Source organism: Fusarium graminearum, chromosome 2, assembly GCF_000240135.3.
Source record: "Fusarium graminearum PH-1 chromosome 2, whole genome shotgun sequence".
NCBI classification, from domain to species: Eukaryota; Fungi; Ascomycota; class Sordariomycetes; order Hypocreales; family Nectriaceae; genus Fusarium; species Fusarium graminearum.
This window is the reverse complement of record NC_026475.1, coordinates 3,343,113-3,369,265: the sequence shown is the minus strand read 5'-3', so window position 1 is coordinate 3,369,265 and position 26,153 is coordinate 3,343,113. Positions and strand designations below refer to the sequence as shown.

Genomic DNA, 26,153 nt, shown 5'->3' with positions numbered 1-26,153 from the left:
GCCATTCAGCTATCAAATGCCTCGGTTGATTGGTAGTGGATTGGGATCGACATGTTATGTTACACTGCCAACTCGTACTGTACAAACAGCAAAGTATCCACTCGGCGTACTGTATCAAAGCACCGTGACCCACCCCCAGATTGTAAGGATCACGATCATTATCATGTACGGCGAACTGATGATACAGTGTGTGCACCGAGATAACATACCCTTGATATGTAACCAGTCAGTGATGCAAGCCAAACATAAGCTTATTGATGTAACATCTCCCTTGCCATTACTTGGTTTATCTTTCTCATATGACATCTCAAATACCACACGTTCACAATCGCTGCCAAACCTTTCTTGTTCCACTGAAGATCATTATTTTTCCAACAGCCTGCAGATCATCCAAAAGTTATGCACCCGAAAGATCACAAAGATGATGACTTCATTGACGACACGCTCCATGATGTCGCCGAAGGAGAAACTGCTCGCATCGTTGACCACATCGCGGAGCGTCAACTTTGCCGCAAGTTTGACGTCCGTTTGATGCCTGTCTTGGCGATCATGTGTAAGATTGATCTGGTTCACGTCGCGTCGACGTTTCTGACTAGCCGATAGACTTGTTCAACGCTTTGGATAAAGGAAACCTCGGAAACGCCCAAACAGCTGGGCTTAGTGATAGTACGACATTCCACTCCACAGGCCCGTCGGACAATAACTAATATGCTCTCAGATTTGAACTTCAAACCAGGTCAATACAACCTTTTGGTGTCAATCTTCTTTGTACCGTATGTCATTTTTGCTCCACCAGTTGCGATAGTTGGCAAGAAGTACGGCCCTGCCAGAGTTCTTCCAATTCTCATGTTCACCTTTGGTTCCATGACTTTGTTGGCGGCTTGCGTCCAGAATTTTGGCGGGCTCTTTGCTCTTCGCTTCTTTCTGGGTGTCGCTGAGTCGGGTTTCTTCCCGCTTGTCATTTATTACCTCACAACATTCTACAGGCGTGGTGAACTGGCACGTCGCTTGGCCGTCTTTTACGCAGCCTCCAATATTGCCAATGCCTTTGTACGTTCCCAATGCTGCACGGGCAGTATAAATACTGACGAGAACAGAGCGGGCTTTTGTCATTCGGAGTTTTCCAGATCGACTCCAAGATGTTTGTATGGCGGTATCTGTTCATCATTGAAGGCGCAGCATCTGTCCTCTTCTCCATCTTTGCTTTCTGGTATCTTCCGTTGTCAGCTGGTGAGGCCAAGTTTCTTGGCGAAGAGGAAAAGGCATTAGCATTTCACCGAATGCAGGTCGATTCATCTTCAGTTGTGCAAGAAAAGTTCAGCTTTAAGGACTCGATCAAAATCTTTAAACAGCCGACGACGTACTGTTTCCTGTTGATTGAGATTTGCCTGGGTGTACCGATTCAGTCTGTCGCGCTTTTTATGCCGCAGATTATCCAACGTCTGGGATATGGAACTATCAAGACCAATCTTTATACTGGTATGTGAGTGTGATCTGGGGTGGTCAAACTGCTAACATGTCTACATAGTCGCGCCTAATGTTGGCGGCGCAGTGATGCTACTTATCTTGGCATTCAGCTCTGACTTTCTGCGCATTCGTTTCCCCTTTATCATGCTCGGATTCGCCTTCACCTTTATCGGGTTCATCATTTATGCCGCCATCTCTGATGTCCAAGCCCAGTTACAGCTGGCCTACTACGCATGCTTCATGATGGTTTGGGGAACTTCTGCACCATCTGTCCTATTATCTACGTGGTATAATAATAATATTAGCCACGAGGGCAAGAGGGTAGTGCTCACATCAGTGGGTGTACCTTTAGCAAACTTGATGGGTCTCGTATCAAGCAACATTTTCCGAGAGAGCGAAAAGCCCAAGTACCCAACAGCTCTTATCACAACAGCCTGCTTTGGAGCCTGCGGATGCCTCATAGCGGGTCTTCTTGGTGGGTTTATGGTCTTTGATAACATGCGAAGGAATCGCAAGGCGGGGACCAAGACGACGGCTGCGGATGTGTCTACTCAGCGTTTGCGCGATGGCCCATCTTCCCCCGAATTTCGTTGGTTCTTGTGATCGGGGAATCTTGGGTAATCAGGAACATTGTCTGCTAGGAACACGAGAGAGATAGTTGGCCGGGCTATACTGTTCAGATTAGTGTAGTTAGCTTATTTATTTTGTACCTTGAATCTCGACCCTCGCTCAGTGTATCAGCACAAGAGACAAAATCATTGAACCACTCTTATGCTACATAAACACTAAGACTGACCTTATATTTATGTTGCCCACTAGATTAGTCTCGATTTTTATGCAACCCGCCCATGGAGCGGGGAAATATGGAACCGCGATAAGCAGGGAAGATCGGCGGACAAAAGGTCATGAGATAAAGGCGGGGAGACTGACACACTGTGCTCTGTAACCTACAACGTTACTTCGAGATTGTCGATTCCATTCAATCTGCGGAATCCATCTTCGGAGGGTAAAAGTAAACCCGATACACATCCACCTATCTGCTCATCTCACCCATAATACATATTCATTGTCACGATCGATCAAATCACTCACCACCGAACCATCCAACATTTCCATCATGTACTCTCCCAAAGTGGGCGACAGCCTGGATGATCTCGACACCCCGTCCATGATTGTCGACCTTGATGTCATGGAGGCCAACATCAAGAAGCTTATGGATAGACTCCTTCCAACTGGGCGGAATATCAGACCGCATCTAAAGACAACCAAGAGCGCTATCATCGCTAAAAAGCTTGTTGCAGCTGGTGCAAAAGGCGGATGCGTCGCAAAGCTGAGTGAAGCTGAAGCAATCACTGCTGCTGGTTTTACCGATCTTCTCATCACGTGTGAGATTGTTGGTCCGGCCAAGGTCAGAAGATTGGTTGAGCTTTTCAAGAAGCATCAAGATCTACGGATAGTGGTAGACGACGCCGACGCTGCTACCGCCATCAACAATGCCCTGGCAAACTCGGGTTCTCAAGACCCTATAAACGTGTTGATTGACTTGGACGTCGGACTCCACCGCACCGGTGTCAAGCCCGAAGGTGCTTTACCACTAGCACGACACATCGACACATTGAAACAAATGCGTCTGATTGGCGTCCAAGGCTATGAGGGCCACCTACAGCATCTTCACGACTTCCAAGATCGCAAAGAACAATGTCTTGAATCAATGCGCATTCTTACAGAGACTGCCCAAGAGCTCAAAAAAGAAGGATTCAACATTGAGGTTGTGACAACTGGAGGCACTGGTACAGCTGATTTCTGTGCGACAGTGCCAGGTGTAACAGAGTTGCAGCCCGGATCCTTCATTTTTATGGACACAGACTATCGCAACGCCATCGGAGCCTACTACTCCCACAGTCTGTCATTCCTAGCAACAGTCGTGAGCAAGCAGGGGGAACGTCAAGTCACAATAGACACGGGTCTCAAGACTTTAACAACTGACAGTGGTCTTTCTGAATGTAAAGATCAAAGATATGTTTACAACCAGTTGGGTGATGAACATGGGTCGTTGAATTGGGAGGAAGGAACGCCATCGCTCAAGGTTGGCGATAGGGTCGAGATGATTCCAAGTCATATCGACCCGACTGTTAACCTTCACGATTATTATTATGCTCATCGCAATGGGACCATCGAGGAGATCTGGCCAGTTGACTCGAGAGGGAAGGTTCAGTAAGCTGTAACCAGGATTGAATTCAACAAGTGTAAAAATAGGCAGTGTTAGAGATAGTGGCACACACTTCACCAATGTATTTTACAACTCTCTGCCAAATTTCCTTTATCACGTCAATATCGATGTAGCTCTATCGTCCACATTTTAGTGCAGTAATATATAACAGTCAAATCAAGTAAACGCAAAATATAGTAAATAGTAACTATGTGAAACTTGACACCGCATGAGTATTCGTTTAGTTATACTATTATCAGTTCTTCCGCAACAAGTTCCTTGTTTCTAAAGTCCCTCTTCCTTCCTCTCATAAACTGACCAACTCTAGTATATGGACTCGCATTGTCCGTTCGTGTGAGCAACAAACCGGATATGCCCTTTCCTGTGAAACCCTCTGAGGCTATCGCAAGACAAAAGACAATCATTGGTTCGGTGAATCGGGTTTCATCACGAGTACCAGAAGTGTTGTTGTTCCATGTGCCGTGCAGAACCTCTGGATCCTCCTTGAAATCGACATTCGGGTTTGCAGCAATAAAGTCCTCAATGTACTTGTTGTAGCCTTCTTCATGTGACATTATACTTTCGTCGCCACCCTCAGCATTAGACATAGGAAGCAAGACAAGGTTCGAGGTCTGTGGGTAGAACCATGCGGTTCTAACAAACCCTAGTACTTTAAGTTGCCCCGCAACAACTTCCCCAAAGGGGTTTTGGGCCAATTTTGGCGTTGTTGAACAGTCTAAAACTTTGCAAATAGGAGCTGTATTGTATATAGGCGCGAATACTTCATCAAACTGAATCATGCCACCTTCAATACTCGCCCACGACCAGGAAGGTGCGCGGTAGGTCTTTGGCCGGTACGAATCGAGTTTTTCACCGTCAGGTAAGCTTCTGTGGTGATAACTGACATACCACGTCAGTTGTAGCGCTAGCTTGTATGTCCACAATCCGGCATAATACCCTGGGCCAAGGGCTGGGGCAAACGAGCCATGGAGTGCAATTCCAGCGACTGCATTTAACTTGTCATTCTCGAGACTGGCACGTCTAAGCGAGTAGGCTGAAACAAGTCGACTCCAGCAGGTCAACGCCTCGTATTTCACGGCCAATGCATCTTGGTCGTCCATCAATAATTCGTTCAGATTGAGACTAGTGTATGTGTCCATACTGTCGTAGAAGGGGTAATGGAACGAATCACCAAAGGTCTTTGTACCAGCTTTGCAAGCCCACATCATGGTGTGACTAGCAAAGGTGATAGTCCGTTGAGCAAGCAATTGTTCCTGTAGTGTCCAAGCCCTTTTTGCAAGCGGCTCGGAACGCTCATCGTATGATGCATCGTCGAGGCTGCCGAAAGAGAAGGTTCCAAACACGTTGGGCTTTAAGCAGAATGGTATTGTAAAACTTTGCTTTATATGAGGCCGATCCTGTAGAAACCCCTCGGAGACTTCTTGTGCAGAGGCGGCGACAATTGTCAAAGTGGAAGAGGCATAGATATCCTTCATCGATGAAATCTCCCGATTCTTGTCTTTTTCAGAATCTTGAATGATGCAAAGGGCATCTATCCACAAATATGGAATTGAGAGACTGCGAGTTACAGCTATAGCCTGTTGGAAAGTAAGAGGCAGCGTTCTATTGTCAAAGCCCTCCATGAATTGTGCATAGTTCGACGTGTTGAGCGTGTCGAAGGGAGCTTTACCCCAGCAATAAGATACAGTCGCATACCTTCCACGACGCCCTCCAGATTCAACGACCCGTGGCTCGTTTTGATCCTTAGGCCTGACTTCGATGACCCTTGTAGGTAGTGTAGCCTCTGCGTGTGGATCTAAACATCCCTCATGTCCTTTGCATTCCGCGAGCCACGATTGCATTTGAAGGTTACCCTCTGGGCTGCCTACGTCGTGTCTCAGTGGACGTGCAGTCACATGCGCTGACGCTTCATCTTTGCTGGACGTAAAGGCATAGATCCGACGGGTATCCGCGAATTCTTCTTCATCCCCACATAAATAATAGACGCGAACAAAAAACACGTTGCGGCCCCTTGGTGTAGCTTGATGTCTTTCCCGACCAGGAAGCAACACCGTTTTTATACGTGTTTTTCCATGCTTTGAGTCATACAAGAAGGTCTCAACAAAACTGCACCAGTTGCAACCGGATGATGAGGCATTTGTAATTTCGTCAATGGTGGAGACTGCTTCTGTCTCGTGGTGAATGTAAGGATCATCTTCGGCCGTACATGTTTTTTCGAAAGACTCAGTGTTGAAGAATTCATCCCAACATTTGTTGCATACAAGGTCTTGTGGCTTCATTTTAGAAATGAATGTTGTTAGAGCCACACAGGATGTGGCAGGGGAAAGGCAGAGTTTCATTTGGTGATTTTCAACTTCAATGCTGACACACGTGACCATTTTCAACCATCAAGAATAAGTTATGCCTAAATTACAAAAGGCATACTAGAAGAAAAGAAAAACGATGGAAGACAAATGGGAGTTACAGGGTCAGGGTAGGCCATCGAAAATACAAAAGTAGTTTACTTGCCTATTCGTAGATATGGACTACTTGGTGTTTCTTTCTTGCTCTAAATATAAAGTCGCTCTTCAGCTGGAGCTGTAACAATTTGGTCTTCTGTCCCAAACCCCAAGTGGCCAACGCTATCACAATCAACACCCTCGGCAATTTCTCCCCATTTTAACCTATGTAGCGACAGAATCATCGCTTATCATATTCTGTAAGCTTTCCTCTAACCTGGCTATCAACGTGTTTGAGGCGAACAACTTCTGCCGCGTTGCGATTGGGATGGTCGGTTTGTTTGGTTCACAGTGACAGGCCGCAGAGATGACATTAGAGTTACTGGCCCCAAGGTTGATGCTTCCTGGTAGCCTCATTTGTGAAGTACTCCTGTGCCGTATCTCTGGATCTGATTTTCTCATCGCGCTTGTACTGCCATCGTTGAGCAAGCTCATTAAGTTTAACAACACTCAGACCCTTTACAATAGCACGATACTCAGCCGGCAGACCAGCGGGCATCACGTTGAGAACCTAACACTGACCTAGCTGATCTCCTTTACTATCTTGCCCTACGACCCAATTCGAGTCCTTCGGCCTGGTGACTGGTGAGTTGGGGGCTTGATTCATTCTTCCATTTGATGAGCTTTTAAATAAAGGCTCTTATATTGAGAAGAAACTGCACTTCAAAGTGATGAGAACTGCGACAGTGCGCCTTGAATTCGCAGTCAGTATAGAACATCCATCCTATTGACCATACAAAGTGATACTGACCCCTGTGTTGTTGTTCAAGACATGCTGATTTTATGCGACAGAGATCTCTCATACAGGACCTAGCCGGGTTTATAACTACAAACCCAACATTAATCCAAGTGACGATTGGGTATTTGTTGAGTTATCAGGCTAGAGAATAGGGGGCAGAAACGCTGACCTCGAAGTCGGACTCTTGGACAAACGGACAATTCAATTGAAACCCAAATGGCATAAACAAGCTTTGTGTTATCCTCTCTTATGCCTTGGAGGCCAAGATTTCCTATCAGGATGCAAAACTTCAGGGTACATCAATGCCGTACACGGGACTACTTCATAATGTGGTTAGTGTAGCAAGGCAGTCCATTACGATCAGGTCCAGCTGTTCTAACATGTATTTCGAATTGCTGTCATCGCTACATAAAGCTAACCCAACAAGGCTCTTCGTTCAAATTGACAGTACAGATGTGCTCGACTGCGACGCAAGGTTGAGATTCTAAGCTGTGGTGCACGCGCGTAGATGCTCATCGATCGGCAAGTATTATCTTGTCTACGGGAGTTAGTCTATCTAGTCTAGCATATTGTCAGTTCGGTTCTAAGGTTTAATTATACTATATTTAATTCTTACTAGTGTTCATGTTTCAGGGTAACTCTGTTTCGCGTCTGTGCACGGCTCAGCAGGGTAAAAGGAAAATCAATTATGGATAATAAGGCGATCGGATCTGTCGGCACGTTACACTCAATTGCCGACGCGTTTAACTTTTTCGATGTGGCGGTGGGAAATTAATTTCTTGTGCAAAGATCAACAAGCTCGTATCAAAGGAGTATCTTGTGACACAAGGGTCGGAAGGTTCGGTGAACGATGGATAAATAGAGACGATTGAGACCCCAAGTTTACTTCTTCTCTAAGCTACAGTGCAAAACAAGACATAGCAACTACACTCTCCACCTCAGACAACCTTCTTCAAATATGTAAGTAACATAGGAAGTTCTTATTCTGGATCGTTGTTTTCATGTAAGAACAAATCATACTAATAACCATTCAGTCCATTCGCAACCATGCTCGCCAAAGCTGTCCTCCTCTCCACGTTTGCGTGCAGCGCAATTGCAGCACCCTACGAAGTCACCAACCCCGAGGATCTCAAGAACAACTGGTACAGCAACGACTACTCTGCCACTCGCGGTGTGAACGAGAAGATTCACTGGAAGTTCACCCTCGAAGGCCACAATGCTGTCCCCGACCCAGGCGACTTTTCAGTCGCATGCCATGGCGTGCAGAATGGAGCTCCGTGCGGCAAGACCTGTGCCCAGAAAACGCCTTTCACCCCCTGCAAGGATACAGCGTATGAGGCGCGCCAGTACTTCAATGGGCCCAAGACTACCATTGAAGTGCGCCGTACTACTATGCCTGACTTTGGAAAGAAAGTTATCACCAGTGCCAATGTCAACATCACTGCGCAGACGGAGGTTGGTACAGTGACCTACGGGTTGCTATTTGGGGAGTTCCAGAAGCAGTTTATCTCCACGCTTAGCGAGCCTCCTTCATCCTAGACATGAATCACTTGAATTCATGTGAGATTGTTCTGTGTACTGGACTTAATGCAGTTTTGTTCCTATTACTTATACTTACATATCTCACGGGGCCGCCTCCCTCTTACAAATATTACGCTTGTCTTTATGGTGGCGCCATCTCCCATGTTTCCCACTGGTCATCCCGGCAGCATTGTTGTAGACGCCCGAGACTGTCCAAATTGTGAAACTTCTCATCGGATGCCTACTGTCAGTTTGGAACAACGATAGTTCCCCTTGCTATTGCCACTTTAAAGCGAATCACAGGGTAGGGGCAGAGTTTGTTTAGAAAACACCGAATAAGCTTTCAAGGACTCCCGTGCGTCCCGGTTGCCTATGGTTTTGTATCTTCTTGACTATATATTATGGCTTGATTCACTCTCAGTCTCATTCTTCTCAATTCCATATATCCGATAATACTCTTCGCTGATGGGAATTTGCTTTGCGCCTGATGGTCGTGTGACATTTCGTCCCCACTCCTTTGGCACAGAGTGTTTATCCTGCCACTCGTATATCGCATCGAAATCCCTGCACTGATGATTGACACCAAAGTCCGGGAAAGGGTTTGTCTGTGTTTCAACCCAGTTGAATGTGATAATGTCCAAATTGCCATTACACATAAGATTCTGCATAAGTATGTCGGTGCAGTGGCTGACATGAATCCAATGCAGTTCGCTGAATGGTTTCTTGGCTGTGCCGTTCCGGTGATACTCGGCCCATGCCAGATGTCGAAGGAGGTTCAGGCAGTGAATCTGATGGAACATATCGATCTGTGCCATGTAGGCATTATCACCGAGCCCATACTCCGGTGGAAACTTGACAAGAAGCTCTGGATCTTTGCCTAGTCTTCGAACCTCATTCTCGGTGATGGGGAAAACGCGGATGTTCTCGAGGTCTTCCCATGCTTCATCGACTGCTGAGTCGGGCTTGACGGAGTTGCGCCACTTGGTAGGATTTTTGGCTTCGAATAGGCCACCTTCAGTCTCTATGGGCCTCAGTTTGAAGTTGATTGAGTCCAGGACAGGAGCTGTACTGTCAGTCGCTGCTTTGGATTGTGTTTACCGAGAGAAAGGCTTACAATAAAATGAAGTCTTCCGAACATGCTCCATCTCTGATATCACATTGGTTCTCGTGTACGTAGCCACGAAGAGACAAAGAGATATCAAGAAGAAGAAGACGTTAAATGCGAGCCAGGCGTGGCCTTTCCGGCTCCCTCGCTGCTTCAATGGGGTCCAGTCGGTTCCCTCGCTGCCCTCTTCATTATGCAGCAGACTCTCATCAGAACCGTTCTTATCCTTGAACGACATGATCTCAGTGGAGGAAGTGGTAACTGGGTAGATCGCCTTTGCAGGAATGAGATTCCAGTAGGTCGCGAGGCTATGAGAGATGAGAGTTTGTTGGGGTTGGATTAAAACGATATGACAGTGGTCAATATTACTAAAGAAGGCTTATCTCTGACATCAACCTGATGATCACCTCCATCGAATTTGATGTGTTGCACAACACTACGAAAGAAGAAGCGCCTGCCTAAACAGACCTTTAGATAAGGTACTTTTGGGACCGAACGCAGATCAGTATCATCATGATGCCTTTACAAGCTTCCCCCGCAGGCACTTTTGAAGATGAATGCCGAAGTTCCGACCATCAATTCGGTGGTTGCCTTAAACAGCGCCTTATACACCATTACCAAAGCCTATCAGCCAATCGTGTACAGCAATGAAGTTGGGGGCGAGATGCAAGGCATAGAACTTATGTTTGTTCTGTATGCTATGTCGTATAGCCCAACTAGAATGACGACTCTTATCTACCCCACAGCAAAACGACCTTCCTTTCTAAGAGATCACAAGCCTAGTCAATAACCCATGGATGGACAGTCCTGGTAAAGGATATCGATGTATTTAATATTTAGGATGGTCGGAAATTGTCTACACTTACCAACTGGAAACTCATAGTTTACAGTAGCAATTTTATCATTTGAACATGAAGCTATCTCAATTCCTCAGCGTCGCTGCGGTGTGCGGCTTTGCAGCTGCAAGCCCTATCCCAGGTGAGATCATATCGTCTCCCGTTGAAGCATTTTATTGATCTTGACTACAGACAATGCCATCGCGGAGCGCGAGAATTTATATCCCAGACCTTACACTCTGAAGATGGGGGGTGATGCGTTTAAAAAGCGCGAGAATTTATATGGCAGACCCTATACTCTAAAGATGAAGGACGATGCGCTTGAGAAACGTGAGAACTTATATACCAGACCATATACTCTGAGGATGGAGGGAGATGCGTTTAAGAAACGTGATCCCCAAAACACGTACGGAAAGGCTTATACCTTGAAGATGAAGGATGATGGATTTGAGAAACGTGATGAGTAAGGCAGGGTCTTGTATTTCACAATCTCTTGATGAGGGTAGCAAATCAGTGCCCAATCTCAAATCTATATCTGTTTCTGGACATTTGTTCAAGACTGTGATCGATTGGAGGCACATTGCTCCACCTGAACTGCCTCGCTTAAACGACTAAAATGGCATTTTAACCTTTTCTGCTAAACTCAGCAGTTTAATCATTTAAGCATATTAGAGTCATGACACATTGTGGAATCCTTGCTACGAACCAACGACCTCCAGGATGTCAGTACAAAGTCATCTCTTCACGGTCAATTGTCCCTCATAGCTAAAATCAAATTCATGGAGTTAATACGACGAAAGCCTGCTTCGAGATGGGATTAGTCTAAGACAGAGGTTTTGATTAGTCGAGTGATTGAACTTGTAAGGCGAAGCTGCTGCACGTAGACTAGAGCCAAGGGGACTGTAAGTGGAACATGACTGGGGTCGAAAATGATAGTATAAATTAAACCAAGTATGACAGATATGAAGGTTAGTTAGAAAGATAGTTAAAGGCAGATGCTCTACTGTAGTAATAGATCTAGGCATTTATTACTCTTTAGTAACCCATGGCAGCGTCAACACTAACTTTCCAAATCTTCCAGTAGACTCGACCTTTTCAACCTCTTTCAGCGCGTCCTCAGCTGTTCCCTTGAACACTTCAACGGGGATCTCTTGGAACTCTTTGCCATAATGATCCATCACCCAGCCGAGAGCCTTCCACATTCTGTCCGCCGCTTCCATGTTGGGGGGTATATCAACCTTATCCCCGTTTGGCAGGTCAAACGAAGTCTGGTAATGCCGAGCCCCGATACAAGGCTCGAAGCCTTCCTCTGGCATTAAGAGTACGGTTACGAGTTTAACTCGGTCGCTCCTGGGCAAAGAACTAGCGAGGAGCGTCTGTGGACTGGGCGTAGTCATAGTTCCGAGTGCGTCGAATCCCCAGACAGGCACATCGCCGGCGCTTTCCACTAATGCCTTAATGCGAGCCGGGGTGCTCTCGTCGCTATAGTCAAAGCAGTGGGTCGCACCCAGCTTCTTGAGAAATTCGTGTCGCTTAGGCGACGCTGTGACGATGATGGAGGTGACGCCGCTGGCGCGCGCAAGCTGGATCGCAGACATGCCGACGCATGTGGCACCGGCCCAGATCACCATCGTTCCCTCGATGGGACCTTTGGCATCTTGCGGGAGGGGTAGCTTGAACCGATTGAAAATTGCATCATTGGCAGTCTGGACTACAACGGGGAGACCAGCAACATTAGGGTGAGGTACGTTATCGGGAACCTCGAAGGCCCACGCAGGTGGGATAGATATGTATTCCTGTTGCGTGCCGAAGCGCTCGGGGCGGTCGTTGGAGCCGTTTACGTAGCCGGCAACGATGTCGCCTGCCTTGAAAGGTGATTTTGCCAGGCCAGGGCTCTCGAGCACCTTGCCACAGAACTCATGACCCATCACGCGCCGTCGGCAGTCGAAGAACTTCAACACTCTGAAGTCGGACGGGTTGACGCCTGCGTACATGACCTTGATGAGGATCTCATCGTCACGAAGTGCTGGCATCGGGAGTCTGGTAACAACAGGTTTACCCTCTGCATTGGCATAGAGAGCAGTACTGGTAGTAGGGGCGTTTGTTGCAGTCATCTTGAAACTAGTTATAGTGGAATGATACTTGAAACTGGAATAATAGGATATTTCTTCGAACTTGTAATAATGGAATTGTGCTTGAAATCTAAAGACAGATTAACGTGAGTAAATTTACTGTTTTATGTATGAGCTGGCAGACACTAACTACCGTATAGTTGATTTAAAGTTTGCGGACATGTATCATAGCGGACGTCCATGAGCGGACTTGCAGGATGGCGGAGTTTTGACTGTACGTACAACCCGGGAGACGCTTCTTCTATCACAGCACATGTGGTTTTGTTGGGAAGGTTAGTTATTGGATAACCTTAATTTTACGTGGTGTATTTTTGATCCAGATAGATTCTTTGTTGAGAATTTTAAGTATATTGAGAAGACTAGGGCTGCTGCTTAAAGACTATGAATATTAATTGGTGGACTTGCAGGATAGACGACTTGCAAGTTGAACAGTCTACTTAAAACTCTAGATACCAGATAAGATTTGAGGGAAAAGTTTCTCAGTAAAGTCCCACAAGATGGGAGTGTAGTCGGGAGCCCAGCTAAGTCCAGTCCAGAATGTGTTGCGCTGGCCTTGCAGAGCATAAAGCTTCTGGTAGAATCCATCAGAGAGTTCCTTGGGTGACACTTTGGGCACGGTGAGTCCATGTGATGCGAAAGCCAAAATGGTAGGGTCAGTGACATCATATGTTCCCGCGGTATCAATGTTAGTGAAGACCTGTTTGATCATAGACTTTGCTTTTTCGGCGGTCAGACTGGCACGGCCAAGGACACGCGTAGTCCAGACATCCTTATCGCCTGCGCGAGTGTACGCGTCAACAAAGTCACCTTGAGGAAGGTAAAAGTTGCTGGGGTTGTCCCACGTGTTGCGGATACCGGGAACATCGGAAGGCAAGCTGGTCTTGCCAACAACACTGACGTAAAGCCTTTCCCAGGTGAATTTGGAGAAGATTGACTTTTCGTTCTTGTCGAGATCCCATGCTTCGGTGTTGCCAGGGGAGGGAGTTGCTGCAATAAGAAGTTTCTTGGCTTTGACATGCTTCTTTCCGTTTGGTGTTTGGATGACCAAGTCGACGCCGTTGGTCTTGCGACTGCTAGAGACTACCGTGCTTTCGAGAAGAACGTCATCTTTCATGAGGTCGAGAACGCGGTCGTAGAGTGTTTCTGAAGAATAAGTCTCGGGCCACTTGAAAGATGGGCCTGCTAGACCAAAACCGAGAGCGGCAAGTTGGGGCTGTCCAACGACAGCCAGGACAAACCAGGTAGGTGTATTCACTGCATCAGAAAGCCAGATGAATGTGCGAAGAATTTCAAGAGAGCTGCCAATGTTGTGCTTGTCGAGGAACTCTCCGAAGGGTAAGAGAAGGTCTTCTGGAATTTTGCCTTTCTTGAAATAACCATTTTCGAACCATGGCTGATACTTCACTGCCAGGGCAATGTACTCAATCAATGCGACAGTTGAGTTGATGAGCCCGTAGTCAGCATCAACAGTCTTTCCAGTAGTGAAGTCGATATCCTTGGTGGCGAAAAGAAGATCGAACCCGCTCTTTGCATCCGGGTCAATCAGGCCGACATCGAATCGCTTGAAGAAAGCCCTGGTCTTCTCTCGGTTCAGGTAAGCTTGAACTCCGTAGTTGATTGGCCTGTCTCCGCCTTCCGGCTGGTAGGCATGAACGTGGCCGCCCTGTATAATCTGGTAAGAATAGCAATGAGGGTTAGATTAAGTCGGCCAACTAACAAGCCTGTTTTCTTTCTCAATGACGAGAACGCTCTTTCCGTAGTCTTCTCGGAGTCTGACAGCAGCATAAGAACCTGTTGCGCCACCACCAATGATGGCAACGTCAACCTCTTGGTGGTCAGGCTTGGGCTTGGCCAAGGCTGCGCCGGTAAGATAGGTAAAGCAAGTAAACAAAATTTTCGACTTCATGATGAATGTATTTGTTAAGTGGTACTGAGTGAGTGATGCCAGTATCCTAGTGTTGGATAGCGGCTGCTTAAGTAGTCTGAGCTTTGATCCACGGTTCTGCATCCATTCGGATTTGGCGGGCGCATGTTACCAGGATCAAAAGTAAGTGTCAGTGCACAGAACAAACAATCTCGCAAGGGCTTGTTTGTCCGACAGCCTCATGCACAGAGTTCCACATCAAGTAATGTCGGCTTGTACAAGAATCACTACCGCTTGGACAGCATAATCAGTATGGTGGGATCGTATTCGGAATAGCTGGACCAATTGAGTTTAATGAGCGTGTCTCACTTAAGGGTGTCGATCTCGGCAGTTGGTGGCTGAGAAGCATGTTGGGATGAAAAATGTCAGCATAACTTATTTATGCGACAAACAAAGCTAGTAACTAAAATGGAAACATCAAGTCTTGAAACGGGCTGGTCTCGTTGGGCTAAAAACTGTTAAACAGCCACTATGTAACAGAAAACGATGCTAGTGCCTGGGCTGAACTTTGCCATTTTTGTGAATTAGGTAAAAACCTGAACCAGAGGTGTTATAGATGTGCCTGAGATAAACCACGCAATACTCACAATTATACTCCAATACATCACATAATTGGACGTCCCACGTGTAAGAGTACTAATAGTGGATTGGTTACTCGAGCTAATACCCTGCATCTGCGTATATCCTAGAGGTGATTTACCTCCACAACTGTGTCATTTTGCACATATATCCCCGACATATTGTCATTAGATACAGAAGCCGACTTCCGACTGCAGATAACTGTATGCACTCCTTTTGGATATTGAACATTGCTTGAATCGTAGTGCAGTCCGTTTTCCACATCAGCTAGGTGGTGTGTTGAGCTTGAGTCATCCTGCTCCTTGTCCTTGGTTGATCTGACGAGAGTTGTTAATTTGATAGCATTGCTTGGTCGGCTGATACGTTGGCTGCTCTTTCCATACGAGCTAAGGAATCTGGCAGGTAGTATGTGGTTGAAAATAGGGCGTAAAAGAGGAAAGCAGGCTGGTTTATTTAAGTTAATATGATGATACGTTTGGCTCATTCAGATGGCTACTCACCGGAAACAATAGCAATATTCACTTCAACTGATCCCAAGATACAGAACATGGCATAGTCATAAGGCATCTGTGTTGTGTTGTTGTCGTAGTTGACAAGTTCGACCAGAACAAACATTGAGGCAAAGCAGACGCTGTAGACATTGATTAGCCTGGATCGGATCTAGATATTTTGCAGCACTGTGGATAGACCATACATGGCTCCAAGCAGAAACAAAGCAGTGATGGCCAGCTTCTGACCCGTTGGTAGGGAAAGTCGAGCCACTTCGATGATTGGCAAAATGAGGATGGCAATGTCCATGATGAAATGAGTAGTAATAGTACCCAGGAAGAATTCGCCACTGTCAAGGTTGCAGACCTTGTCTGTAATGCTATAGTCCCAGAGTGACTGCACAGGGACACAGCGGAAGGTAAGCATAAATGTTCTGAGAATAATCCATACGACTACCATCACAAGCATGACTAGGATCGGTATGCGGATTGAAGAAATCCTAAAGAGGCGCCAGTATAATGTCAAAATGGCTATCTTGGAGCAGGCGATGGATGAAGCATAGCATAAGGAGTTCAAGTAGCTAAGGAACCGGGCTTGTTGTAGAATTGCCTCCCTCTCATCACCGGTTATCGAGTCCGGAATTTTGACGCCGAGGTATGTGTGTAACGTCCCTAAGTGATTGTCAGTCAAAGCCGAGACATGATCTTGGATTGTCGCATACACTCAATCATGATACCGCAGTAGCCTGTTGCGAAAATGAATGCCAGGATGGAAAAGTAATCATCGAACCACCAGCTCATTTTGGTCATCCTTCGGGCGCAAACGCGCATAACAAGTGAGACCAGCGCTGCAAGCCAAGGAATGGCGACGCCGGCCCAGATGTTGGGTTGAAGCCCAGCCATTATTTGGTCATGTGTGCATGCAGTGGAATGTCATACAAGGAGTCGGATGCGCCTGTGTAACAAGCGATAGGTTTTGCGCAATAGAAAAAGAGGACAATGGAAGAATATGAGAAATGACTTGTGATGCAATGTGGACGTGACCAACGTTATCATCACTGGTAAAGAGTGGCGCTGAATCTGGGAATGGGAAGCACTGACTCGCTCAATGTTAGAGGGCTTAATACTATTGCTTCCCCAGATAAAGCTAACCCTATACTGGAGAGGCGTTAATGGCATTGATAAGCTCGCGTACCGTTTCCTGTTCAGCCCTGAGTTTTAGGTTGGGGTAATGGGTCGATGGCGTAGAATCGAGGTGCGTGAGTGGCCCGAAAACGCCACCGGTGATAAGTGTCTTGTAACGACTCGGGGATTGAGAGTGTTTACTGTTTGTTATTGGTGCCAAGCCCGCCTCTTCGCTTCGCAATGCCGTCTTGTATCATAACTAACTAACTTGGCTCACCAATATTGAGCAGGGTTTAAGGAAAGGAGAAGGCGATTGTGTGCATGCATTGCGAAAGGGGGCTGTCAAAACACAAAGCTACTACGGATATAGTAGCGTTTCATTACAATTGCTTACAATAATCGCACTAGACTGATATATGGAACAATTCCGGCAACGGAAAAGTCTGTATTGGCTTAGTCTACAGAGTAAAGTTGTACTGCTAACCAGCAACTATAACTATGGAACAATTCCGTTCAGCCAAATCAGGGGTTTGCAAACTTTAATTCTCATTGCTACTCTGCGACTGAACCCTGTATACTAAAGCTAATCAGTCTTGTTCACAAACGGCTTGACAAAGATTGAGCTTGTCTCTTTGCAACGACATTTGCAGCAGCCTTCCCAGCTTTCGCTCCAAATACTGCGCCAGACGTCAATCCACTCCCCCCGGGATAGTTAGAATAGAATAGGCCTCCCACCATTTCTCCCGCGACAAAAACGTTGGGCACTGGAGAGCCTGTCACCCCGTGGATCAGCTGGGCGGATTGCGGATCAACTTTGACACCTCCAAAGGTAAAGGTGATACCACAAGTCACCTTGACTGCCATGTACGGGCCCTTATCCAAGGGCAAAGCCCAGTTTGACTTGGCCAAAGCCAGCTTCTTCTTTGAAGACTGAGTTGAGACGCCGTCTCTAATGGCAGGGTCCCATTTGGCGTCGGGATTCTCTAGGCGATGCGCGTATACTGCTTCGTTGTACTCTCGGATTGTGTCGACAAAAGCTGATTTGTCTCGAAGTCCACGCTCAGCACATTTCTGTGCGAGCTCGTCTACTGTCTTTGCAAAAATGCGCTCGACACGCTCCTCGCGATATTCCTCCATCCGCAGCCAGTCCATGGTCCTTGAATCCCAAACCTGGAAAGCTAGCTGTTCTGGTTGCTGGAGGATAGCCCGACCAAACTTTGCGTAAGTGTAATTCCTCAGATCAACACCTTCGTCGACAAAACGCTGGCCATCAACATTCAGCATGAGACCCAGAGGGTAACCGGACTTGGTGTACTCGTTGGAGGCTTCTCGATCCCCAGTATTCGGGTCAGCATTAGCGTCCCAAGCAACAGAATGGCACCCGGACCAGTTTCCGACAGCTTTCCCGCCTAATTGTTCGATAGCTAGGTTCAAAACATCTCCAGTGTTGTAAGGTGTTCCTCGAACCATAGCCATGTCCCACCCGGCACCAAGGAATTGGCTTCGCATCTGAGGATTGGACTCAAATCCTCCTGCAGCCAACACAACGGCGCTGGCCTTGAGTGAGCGTTTATGGTCATTAACCAACAGCTGAACGTCGTAACTGTCGTCAGTTGAATGCTTTTGTAGCCCTGTGAGAGCTGTTGACCACGAAACCTGAACGCCCCGCCTCTTAATCGCAGCAAGGTAGTCTTCGATAAGACCCTTGCCTCCATCCTGGGTCTTGATGTGGAGGCCGCCCCAGAACTTAATCCGCCCGTCAACTTCGTATGCCTGTCTGTTGAAGGAAAGCTGGAAGCGGATACCATTTGAAGCTAGCCATTTGATAGTTGAATTGGAGTTTTGAATAAGTGTCTTGGCCAGTTCTGGGTCTGAACGTCCCATACACACCCTGTCCATATCATCTTGGAAGTCTTTCTCGGTATAGGGCGCAAGGTCAATCTTTCCTGCTTGTTCGCGGGAAACATTGTTGACAAAGGGTAACAGATCGTTCAACCCGCCGTGGGCGATTCGATAGGCGCCAGCAGTAAAATAAGAATTACCACCCACCCATTCTTCAGGGCACTTGTCTATGAGGAGGATATTCTTGGCTCCGTTCTCGGCTGCAGACAGAGCTGCTGCGAAACCGGCATTGCCACTGCCCACGATCAAGACGTCAACGTTCTCGGGGAGATGAGCCATGATGCGAAAGAGGTGGGGTTCGAAGTGTTTGGGTAATTGAAGGGAGAATAGAAAATCTCATGCACAGCGGGTGGAAAGATATGCTTGGATGCTTGAGAGTCAAACCAAGGGTGATCGTGTCTTAGGTATTTAATATATCTATGAATTGATAGATTTGATTCCAGGTATCCTGAGCAAGACAGCAATTGACGTAGCAGGAGAATGATTCTCCGTGACCCACAGCAATTCGGAAAGTGAGTCTCCGAGTGGAGTTCTCGGCATTGGGCTAACGTTAGCAGATGTCATTCAGACTCACTGGAGAAATAGATAGGCTTTGCTTTGCATGCACGATACCTATTCTTGTCTTGTTTTTTCTCCAGAAAACTTTTAGATTTTATTCCTTTGTTACCATCAAGCATTGATAGAATGTGATGGAATATGGCATTTTGTAGTTTTGCTCTCCTTGCCTGTGATTCTATCACAGCACAATAACCATATTTACAAAGCTATACAGATAGTTGTTTGATCCCTAGATAAGTGGTAGTTGTGTGTCTTGGTCTAACGATGGCGTTGGTACATTGATCCAGCCAAATAATGGATCGAGTGGCAAACTGTAGTCTACATCCCCAGTGCTCATGTCGTAATTTTGATACGGCCACTCTGTTGTATTGAATGAATTGTGAATTGCATCCAAGTCGAGCGAAATATCAGTTCCAATGGCAGAGTTTGGTTCTCCTAGATCTGTTAAGTTAACATCTCAATGCAAGGAGACTATGTTGACTTACCAACTGCCAAGTTGAGACGGCTAGCTTCAATAAGACGCCTGATACTATTGGCCGGCTTGGCAACGCCGGGGTTCGCAATGCAAAGTTCATCCAAGCATTCTAAACTCCTCCTCAGCAGATCTAGATGTTCCTCCTTGTGACTTTGGGAAGCCGCGTTGCGGACGTGTATTGTACACGCCACGTAGACTGTATATGCCAAAACATAAGGCGCTCCAGTGAGTTCATAGGTCGACTTGTAAACGGATGCTATACTTGTAATACATCTTGCTGCAACTGTGCATTGCTCCCATGATCGAGAGGGCGTTCCAGTTGAGCGAAGATGCCCGTCTGAGATAAATGGTCGATGAACCAGGATGATAAGTGAGTAATACAGATTGTGTAAGACCATAATATTTGGGGTCTGAGCTTGCGTCCTGGTCGAAGTCCAGGGCTGGAAGTCGAGCTCGGGAGCCAAGTCCTCGCGCCACTTCTGTAACGCCTGCTCAATTTTCAACAGACTGTTCTGAGCGTTTGAGAATGTGGCTCCGACAACATAGAAACGATTGATGATAGTCGTCATTATCTTGGACAAGAGGCATAATTGTTGGAAAGTTGACACTGAATACCTGGGTACCATACCATCCATAATCCTAGGCAAGCCAGGAGTAGATTCTACCGTCGAGCTGGGAAGATGAAATGGTTCTGTTTCTTCATATAGGTCGAGAAATTCGCGTGATACTTGGTAGTCGCAAAGATTGATAGCCACAGGTCGACCCAAGTATAGACTCTGAAGCTTATCACAGACAAATGCGCCCCAGAACACCCGTCTCTTGATTTCAATATCCTCCGAGTGATCCGTCGTCTGTTTCGGATCTAGATGGAGACCTAAATCATATACCATCCGTAGGGCATAGCCAGTATATAACCATCCTTTTGATGTCTCTCCACGCGCATTGTATGTTGAACCAAGCAGGAGAAGTCCCACAATTGTTGTAATATGTGGTCGCATTAAAAGAGAGTTTTGTGCAAGGAGCTCATCACACCGATTAAAAAATCGAAGACCAGCACTCGATGGATCACCGGGATCTTCTCTGACTTCAGGACGAGGCGAGAACTTGCTGCAGCAGGCAAAGATGGCGTTGAGCATAAAGGTGGAACAATACTGACCCGAACATTGCAAATCGCGCATGACAGCAGGTCTGTACGTAAGAAGAAATGTGTGGTGTTGACGATCCCAGTGAAGGTTGAGTAAGTGCATTGCTAACTCGGTTGGTACCCCGGCGATCGTTGGATGCTTCATGAGTCCATATTCCAGATGCCTCTGAAGAGCAGCATTTGCTATCAGACTATTCTTGACGTTCTCAATCCATGCCGGGTCACATTGTGTGATCTTGTCGGGGCTGTTCTTTGCTGGGTTATACAATGCCGACGACGGGCCAAAGCTGTTAGTCTCACCAGAGTCATCAACAGATACAAAATTGGCAATGTCCAGCTCGTCATCAGAAACAATCGCGGGCTGGGAAGGAAGGCCAATTGAACAAGATTGGGTTTGTCTAGGAGGGGCCTCGTCTACTAATTCTGGCAAGATGACATTCCCCTTATTGTCAACAGCAGATGAGAGCAATTGTTCACGTTTCTCAGCGTCACTTTGCCTGAGAGTCACGATGAACGCCTTGAGAGCAGACGCGTCGCGTTCAAGTTTGATGATCTGCGAGAATGTGGGTCCGGGGACAGTTAGCAGGGAAACAAGTCAAAAGACAAAGCTATTTGCGTACCGTTTTCGTGGTGTTTCGTTGTGATAAACACACTCACGATCTTGACTCTGACAATTACGGCATCTTGGCCGTGCAGCATCACATCGGATCTTCTTTGTCCGGCATGATATGCATGCCTTAGCCAATGATTTCGGTTGTCGCCCAGTCCCTGTCTCAGCTGAATGGTCATTGCTTCTCGAGGCCATTATAGGGTAGACCGTCCGATGATGATATGACAGGACAGATAATTAGCGGAGATGGTATGCAACAAACTCCGGTGATTTAGAACCCGTTTCAATACACGGAGTCTTGTCAATAGATCAGTTGTTTGTGTGATGGAAGGTAAAGAAGGCGGGTAGAGATGCTCCGATAGGATTCCAGGGTACAAAATACAGGAATGCCCAAGTTGGAGAAACCGTTGCGGAGTATCATGGCCCGTGGATTTGACTGGGATTATATTATGTAATAGTGCATATTTATTCACTTTTTCTGTTTAGCCACTTGACTTGTGCGAACCAATTATTCATGTGGCTTATATGACTCCACACGTGCTGCCGTTTTGATCTTCTCTTGCTACTTGTAGCTATCATGGGTCTGCAATGATTAAACTCTGAGGTACCAGATAGGGTTCTTGGGGTATCAGAATGCCCGGCCGTTGAAGGCACAAAAAAATAAATTAGTAGATCAGTTTATTGAACTTAGACCTTGCTTTATCAGACTGCTTATTTTTATATGCTAAGAATTGGGAAAGTTCTGTTTTTACTATCCGGAGAACCCTGCCTGGTGGTTAAGAGTGACCATATAGCCCTGACTTGAATATTGTTACTTAATATCGCAATGTTCAAAGAAAGAAATCCGTATCTATGTTGCAATACACTTTGCATATTGCATCTGGACGACCTACCAATGGGATCTAGATAAATTGGCCCTTGCAATTCTATGCTTGCATGACGTGATCCTAGGGTAGTACTGTGAGGAGAGAGCTACAGTATATGTAGATGCGGCTTCTTCTGTTTATCCAAGTATTAAGACTTTATTCTGTGAAGCATAATTATCATACATTTACTTAAAAAGCACAAAATGGTTCCTGCACCAATTGATTCCAGCATTAAAGATGTTGCCCCGCCCATCAAGGACACCCTCGCCCTCCCAGACGCTGCTAAGCAACGTCTTGAGAAATCAGGCGTGGACCTTTCTAAAGGATACCCCTACCGTCCATCTCGCCCATTATACCTAGACGATGTGTACAAAATTCGCGACCAGCCTCGCGATCACGTGGATGCAGGTGCGCGGGCTGACAAGTCGAAGAAGAGTCTTTTGTCTGCTGCAACAAAAGTCACTGATCTTACGGCGTACATCGGAACAGAAATTGAGGGCTTGCAGTTGAAGGACCTTACTAATCAACAACGCGATGAACTTGCTCTCTTGATTGCGGAGAGAAGTGTTGTTTTCCTTAGAGACCAGGATCTTTCGCCACAGCAGCAGAAGGAACTCGGCGAGTGGTATGGAGAAGTTGAAGTTCATGTAAGTGATGATAATTTCAACCTCGGCAGTCGAATTCTAACAAATAAAAAAGCCTCAGGTGCCTCAGGTCCCAGGTCTCCCAGGTGTGAGTGTCCTCTGGCCCGATCTGCAAGCGACAGAGCGTCCCGCCACCTTCCGCCAGCCGGGAGGAGCGTCTCGTTGGCACACAGACTTGGTGCACGAGAGACAGCCCGCAGGTATCACACATCTTCACAACGATACTGTTCCCTCCGTTGGGGGCGATACACTCTGGGCCTCTGGCTACGCAGCATATGAAAAGCTCTCACCAGGGTTTCGAAAGATCATTGATGGTCGCTCGGCTGTTTATAAGTCTGCGCACCCATACCTTGACCGCGACCATCCTGAACAGGGTCCCAAGTATGTCGAGAGGGTTCATCCTTTAGTCAGGGTCCACCCTGCGACAGGCTGGAAAGCGCTCTGGGTAAACCGTGCAATGACCGACAGAATCGTCGGTCTTGACAAGGCAGAGAGTGATGTTATACTTAACTACCTGTATGATGTCTATGAGACAAATGTTGACATACAGGTACGCTTCAAGTGGACACCCAGAACCTCGGCGCTTTGGGATAATCGGTAAGTACTCAGTTGGTTGCAAAAATGTTTGACCGTTGTTAATTATCATAGCATTACTATCCACAACGCTAGTTGGGACTACAGTGGAAGAGAGCCACGACATGGCACGCGGGTTACCTCACTGGCCGAGAAGCCCTATTTCGATGCATCAGCACCGTCACGAAGAGAGGCACTGGGTCTATTGGGAGAGAGTGAGAAGAAGGAACTCGATGCGTTGGAATAAATCCGAACACGTTGTCTATGATGCTGCATAAAGAGCTAATGTATTCTATCGAGGAATACGATACAACTTTGTGCAACTTGTTCAACAATTTAAATAAAAGATATGCAAGTAAATTGTGTAGTAAATGAATTTATTCAGCGAAGAGTCGTCTTCTCCAAATTGTTTTTATTTTGTATTCGCAATACTTGAAGGATAATTGGAACGACCACTTGATAATCTTGTATTGATTTGCAAAATAGAGGCATTACTTGAAGAGAGTTCAAGCTTTTATACAACATCAATGTACTTTAAAAGTTCTTCTTGTCAATCTAATACTCAAATCGCCATCTAGAATCCGAATCTCCCTTCCAATCTTCCACATCGCCCACATGCTTGATCTCTTCACTGACAGCCGCTCGACTCTGGTTCTGCTTCTTTAATCGCCACCCCAAAATACTCACCACAACAATATTTGCAATTAGATATGCTAAAGCCATAGAGTGACCGACCACAAACCGTGGGCCATCGCCCGACCTGTACAGCTGTGTTCCCATCACCGCACCAAGGTTTCCAATACTGATCTGCATGGCATTTGCAATGGCACGTTTGGTTTGTCCAGAGACATTGATAGCGGGCCAACTGAGAACCAAGGCGGTGCCGGGGTAAATACCAGCTGCGGCGAAGAATGTTCCCACATACGAGACGCCAGGCCGCGCGGTCGGGTTTGTGTTGGCGAGGAGAATTATGTATCCGATGGCAGCAACTGCAGAGGAACCAGCGATGAAAACAGCGCGCTTCGCAAGCCTTTCAGAGGCTATGGCAACACAAAGGGTAGTAACAAAGGCAACGGCGTAAGGTGGGATAGTCAAAAGCTGTGCCACCGCTGCTGTGTAGCCAAGATCCTTGATAATCGTGGGCTAATCAGTTAGTATTATGTACACAAGATCCAGTTCGGCAAGACATACTAGGAACAGAGAGAGTGTATACAATGGCAAACTCATAGTATGGAAGCCCAACCCATAAAGCCAGCAGCTTGGGTCCCTGAACGCTTCTTTCACAGCAGCCCAACTGAACTTCTCTTGACGGATAGCGTCACTATCCGCATGCAGACGCTCATGAATAAAAGACCGCTCGCTCTTGGTGAGGAACTTGGACGTGTCGGGATAGTTCTCAATGAACCAATATGCTGCGACAGCCACAACGACCGTGGCGATACCTTCCTGGACATGGGTCAGCCTAGACTAGTACGTCGACCTTGGACAAGAACTCACAAGAATAAAGATCCATCGCCATCCATTCTCCCAAACTATGCCTGACATTTTTCCAATGCCCTTGTTTCAGTCAGTCATTGAACACTCTGGATGTGAGGAGTCATACATATGCTAGAATACCGCCGAAAGCTCCAGCGAGTGAAGCAGCGCTAAAGAATAGTGAAATACGAAACTGTCTTTCGCGTCGCTTATACCACATTGAGAAATAATATACCACACCTTGAGGTTTGTCAGCACTTTTTCTGAAGAAGCTATTCATCGGGATTTACCTGGAAATAGTCCACTTTCTGCCACACCAAGGAAGAACCGGGCGATAAAGAAACCTGTCTTATTCTGGACAATGCCGAGCAAGGTTGCTACAATTCCCCAGGCAATGGTAAGTGTGGGAAGCCACAGCCGAGGAGTTGTTTGTTTTAGGATAATATTGCATGGTATCTAAGGGTTGTTAGAAGACGACTGACCCGATGGCTGAATTGCATACTTCGAAGAGAACATAACCAATAAAGTAGAGAGTCAATCCAGTCAAGTACTCATTGCCAGCTGAGATTTGTCAGAAACATCAAAGACGAAAGAATAGTCAATCTTACACATATGCAAATCATCAATCATCCCTTCAATACGAGCGTTCCCAACTGATCACGATACATTAGCTCAAGAACATGTATTTGTACAAGTCACGCCATACCATTGCTGCGATCCAAGAATGAAAGAAGATACAGTATCCCAACGGCGGGCAGAAGCCGCAGATCGAGCTTGCGTAGCAGAGCTTTCTCATTCACTGGAACTTCGGTTGGAACTGTGTCTGCCTCATCGCTAAGGTCTGGCGGCGAGTCGTTCTTGAGTCCGGTGTTCATAGTGTCAGTCTACTACGTTGTTTACGAGAGACACCCACAGGGAATCATGTATCACGACTACAGGGGATCTCCAGATAAATATATTCATAGTCTATGAATGATGCGTCTTGGTGTAGGTATTGCACCATATGATCCCTGCCCAAATATCAGGAAGGTTGCACTTTTCGGCAATGGAAAAAGTTCAAGAAGCTCGGATTTATGACGATGCGATCGTATTTCGACAATTTCTAGTATTGATACTTATCTATGACATCACTAGCATGTTTCCAGGGTTTGAAATCGTTAATGTTATATGTCGCCATATCGGCATGTCTGTCGTGATCACGGGTCCAACCAATCGGAGTCCAAGTCAAGTAGTTTCGCAATTTAGTCCATGCCAATCTTGG

General features: G+C 46.5%; 14 protein-coding genes across 14 annotated transcripts; 5 read left to right on the top strand and 9 right to left on the bottom strand.

Annotated features, from left to right (window-relative positions):
* Nucleotides 1–399: 399 nt before the first annotated feature.
* Nucleotides 400–2,070, top strand: FGSG_04658 (uncharacterized protein; the record flags this gene model as incomplete). The annotated part of the gene is made up of 4 exons (XM_011322610.1): nucleotides 400–553; nucleotides 737–1,050; nucleotides 1,098–1,479; nucleotides 1,529–2,070. The coding sequence occupies 4 exons, from the start codon at nucleotides 400–402 to the stop codon at nucleotides 2,068–2,070; spliced, it is 1,392 nt and encodes a 463-aa protein (XP_011320912.1).
* Nucleotides 2,071–2,584: 514 nt separating this feature from the next.
* On the top strand, nucleotides 2,585–3,685 carry FGSG_04659 (uncharacterized protein; the record flags this gene model as incomplete). The annotated part of the gene is made up of 1 exon (XM_011322609.1): nucleotides 2,585–3,685. One exon carries the CDS (start codon nucleotides 2,585–2,587, stop codon nucleotides 3,683–3,685), a length of 1,101 nt encoding a protein of 366 aa, XP_011320911.1.
* A 168-nt stretch (nucleotides 3,686–3,853) lies between these two features.
* FGSG_04660 (uncharacterized protein) lies at nucleotides 3,854–5,976 on the bottom strand (the record flags this gene model as incomplete). Its single annotated transcript, XM_011322608.1, has 2 exons — nucleotides 3,854–3,894; nucleotides 3,996–5,976. The coding sequence occupies 2 exons, from the start codon at nucleotides 5,974–5,976 to the stop codon at nucleotides 3,854–3,856; spliced, it is 2,022 nt and encodes a 673-aa protein (XP_011320910.1).
* Nucleotides 5,977–7,981: 2,005 nt separating this feature from the next.
* FGSG_04661 (uncharacterized protein) lies at nucleotides 7,982–8,473 on the top strand (the record flags this gene model as incomplete). Its single annotated transcript, XM_011322607.1, has 1 exon — nucleotides 7,982–8,473. One exon carries the CDS (start codon nucleotides 7,982–7,984, stop codon nucleotides 8,471–8,473), a length of 492 nt encoding a protein of 163 aa, XP_011320909.1.
* A 325-nt stretch (nucleotides 8,474–8,798) lies between these two features.
* On the bottom strand, nucleotides 8,799–9,851 carry FGSG_04662 (uncharacterized protein). The gene is made up of 2 exons (XM_011322606.1): nucleotides 9,570–9,851; nucleotides 8,799–9,518 (listed from the first exon to the last, which is right to left on the bottom strand). The coding sequence occupies exons 1-2, from the start codon at nucleotides 9,796–9,798 to the stop codon at nucleotides 8,848–8,850; spliced, it is 900 nt and encodes a 299-aa protein (XP_011320908.1). The 5' UTR covers nucleotides 9,799–9,851; the 3' UTR covers nucleotides 8,799–8,847.
* A 620-nt stretch (nucleotides 9,852–10,471) lies between these two features.
* On the top strand, nucleotides 10,472–10,863 carry FGSG_12207 (uncharacterized protein; the record flags this gene model as incomplete). Its single annotated transcript, XM_011322605.1, has 2 exons — nucleotides 10,472–10,538; nucleotides 10,589–10,863. 2 exons carry the CDS (start codon nucleotides 10,472–10,474, stop codon nucleotides 10,861–10,863), a joined length of 342 nt encoding a protein of 113 aa, XP_011320907.1.
* A 561-nt stretch (nucleotides 10,864–11,424) lies between these two features.
* FGSG_04663 (uncharacterized protein) lies at nucleotides 11,425–12,510 on the bottom strand (the record flags this gene model as incomplete). The annotated part of the gene is made up of 1 exon (XM_011322604.1): nucleotides 11,425–12,510. The coding sequence occupies one exon, from the start codon at nucleotides 12,508–12,510 to the stop codon at nucleotides 11,425–11,427; it is 1,086 nt and encodes a 361-aa protein (XP_011320906.1).
* A 463-nt stretch (nucleotides 12,511–12,973) lies between these two features.
* FGSG_12206 (uncharacterized protein) lies at nucleotides 12,974–14,434 on the bottom strand (the record flags this gene model as incomplete). Its single annotated transcript, XM_011322603.1, has 2 exons — nucleotides 12,974–14,191; nucleotides 14,246–14,434. The coding sequence occupies 2 exons, from the start codon at nucleotides 14,432–14,434 to the stop codon at nucleotides 12,974–12,976; spliced, it is 1,407 nt and encodes a 468-aa protein (XP_011320905.1).
* Nucleotides 14,435–15,523: 1,089 nt separating this feature from the next.
* Nucleotides 15,524–16,422, bottom strand: FGSG_12205 (uncharacterized protein; the record flags this gene model as incomplete). The annotated part of the gene is made up of 3 exons (XM_011322602.1): nucleotides 15,524–15,662; nucleotides 15,726–16,191; nucleotides 16,242–16,422. The coding sequence occupies 3 exons, from the start codon at nucleotides 16,420–16,422 to the stop codon at nucleotides 15,524–15,526; spliced, it is 786 nt and encodes a 261-aa protein (XP_011320904.1).
* An 819-nt stretch (nucleotides 16,423–17,241) lies between these two features.
* Nucleotides 17,242–18,825, bottom strand: FGSG_04665 (uncharacterized protein; the record flags this gene model as incomplete). Its single annotated transcript, XM_011322601.1, has 1 exon — nucleotides 17,242–18,825. The coding sequence occupies one exon, from the start codon at nucleotides 18,823–18,825 to the stop codon at nucleotides 17,242–17,244; it is 1,584 nt and encodes a 527-aa protein (XP_011320903.1).
* A 508-nt stretch (nucleotides 18,826–19,333) lies between these two features.
* FGSG_04666 (uncharacterized protein) lies at nucleotides 19,334–21,512 on the bottom strand (the record flags this gene model as incomplete). The annotated part of the gene is made up of 3 exons (XM_011322600.1): nucleotides 19,334–19,539; nucleotides 19,590–21,276; nucleotides 21,381–21,512. 3 exons carry the CDS (start codon nucleotides 21,510–21,512, stop codon nucleotides 19,334–19,336), a joined length of 2,025 nt encoding a protein of 674 aa, XP_011320902.1.
* Nucleotides 21,513–22,402: 890 nt separating this feature from the next.
* On the top strand, nucleotides 22,403–23,663 carry FGSG_04667 (uncharacterized protein; the record flags this gene model as incomplete). The annotated part of the gene is made up of 3 exons (XM_011322599.1): nucleotides 22,403–22,846; nucleotides 22,905–23,440; nucleotides 23,492–23,663. The coding sequence occupies 3 exons, from the start codon at nucleotides 22,403–22,405 to the stop codon at nucleotides 23,661–23,663; spliced, it is 1,152 nt and encodes a 383-aa protein (XP_011320901.1).
* A 308-nt stretch (nucleotides 23,664–23,971) lies between these two features.
* On the bottom strand, nucleotides 23,972–24,961 carry FGSG_12204 (uncharacterized protein; the record flags this gene model as incomplete). Its single annotated transcript, XM_011322598.1, has 3 exons — nucleotides 23,972–24,559; nucleotides 24,608–24,862; nucleotides 24,914–24,961. 3 exons carry the CDS (start codon nucleotides 24,959–24,961, stop codon nucleotides 23,972–23,974), a joined length of 891 nt encoding a protein of 296 aa, XP_011320900.1.
* A 474-nt stretch (nucleotides 24,962–25,435) lies between these two features.
* FGSG_12203 (uncharacterized protein) lies at nucleotides 25,436–25,767 on the bottom strand (the record flags this gene model as incomplete). The annotated part of the gene is made up of 2 exons (XM_011322597.1): nucleotides 25,436–25,545; nucleotides 25,599–25,767. 2 exons carry the CDS (start codon nucleotides 25,765–25,767, stop codon nucleotides 25,436–25,438), a joined length of 279 nt encoding a protein of 92 aa, XP_011320899.1.
* Between the last annotated feature and the right edge of the window lie 386 nt (nucleotides 25,768–26,153).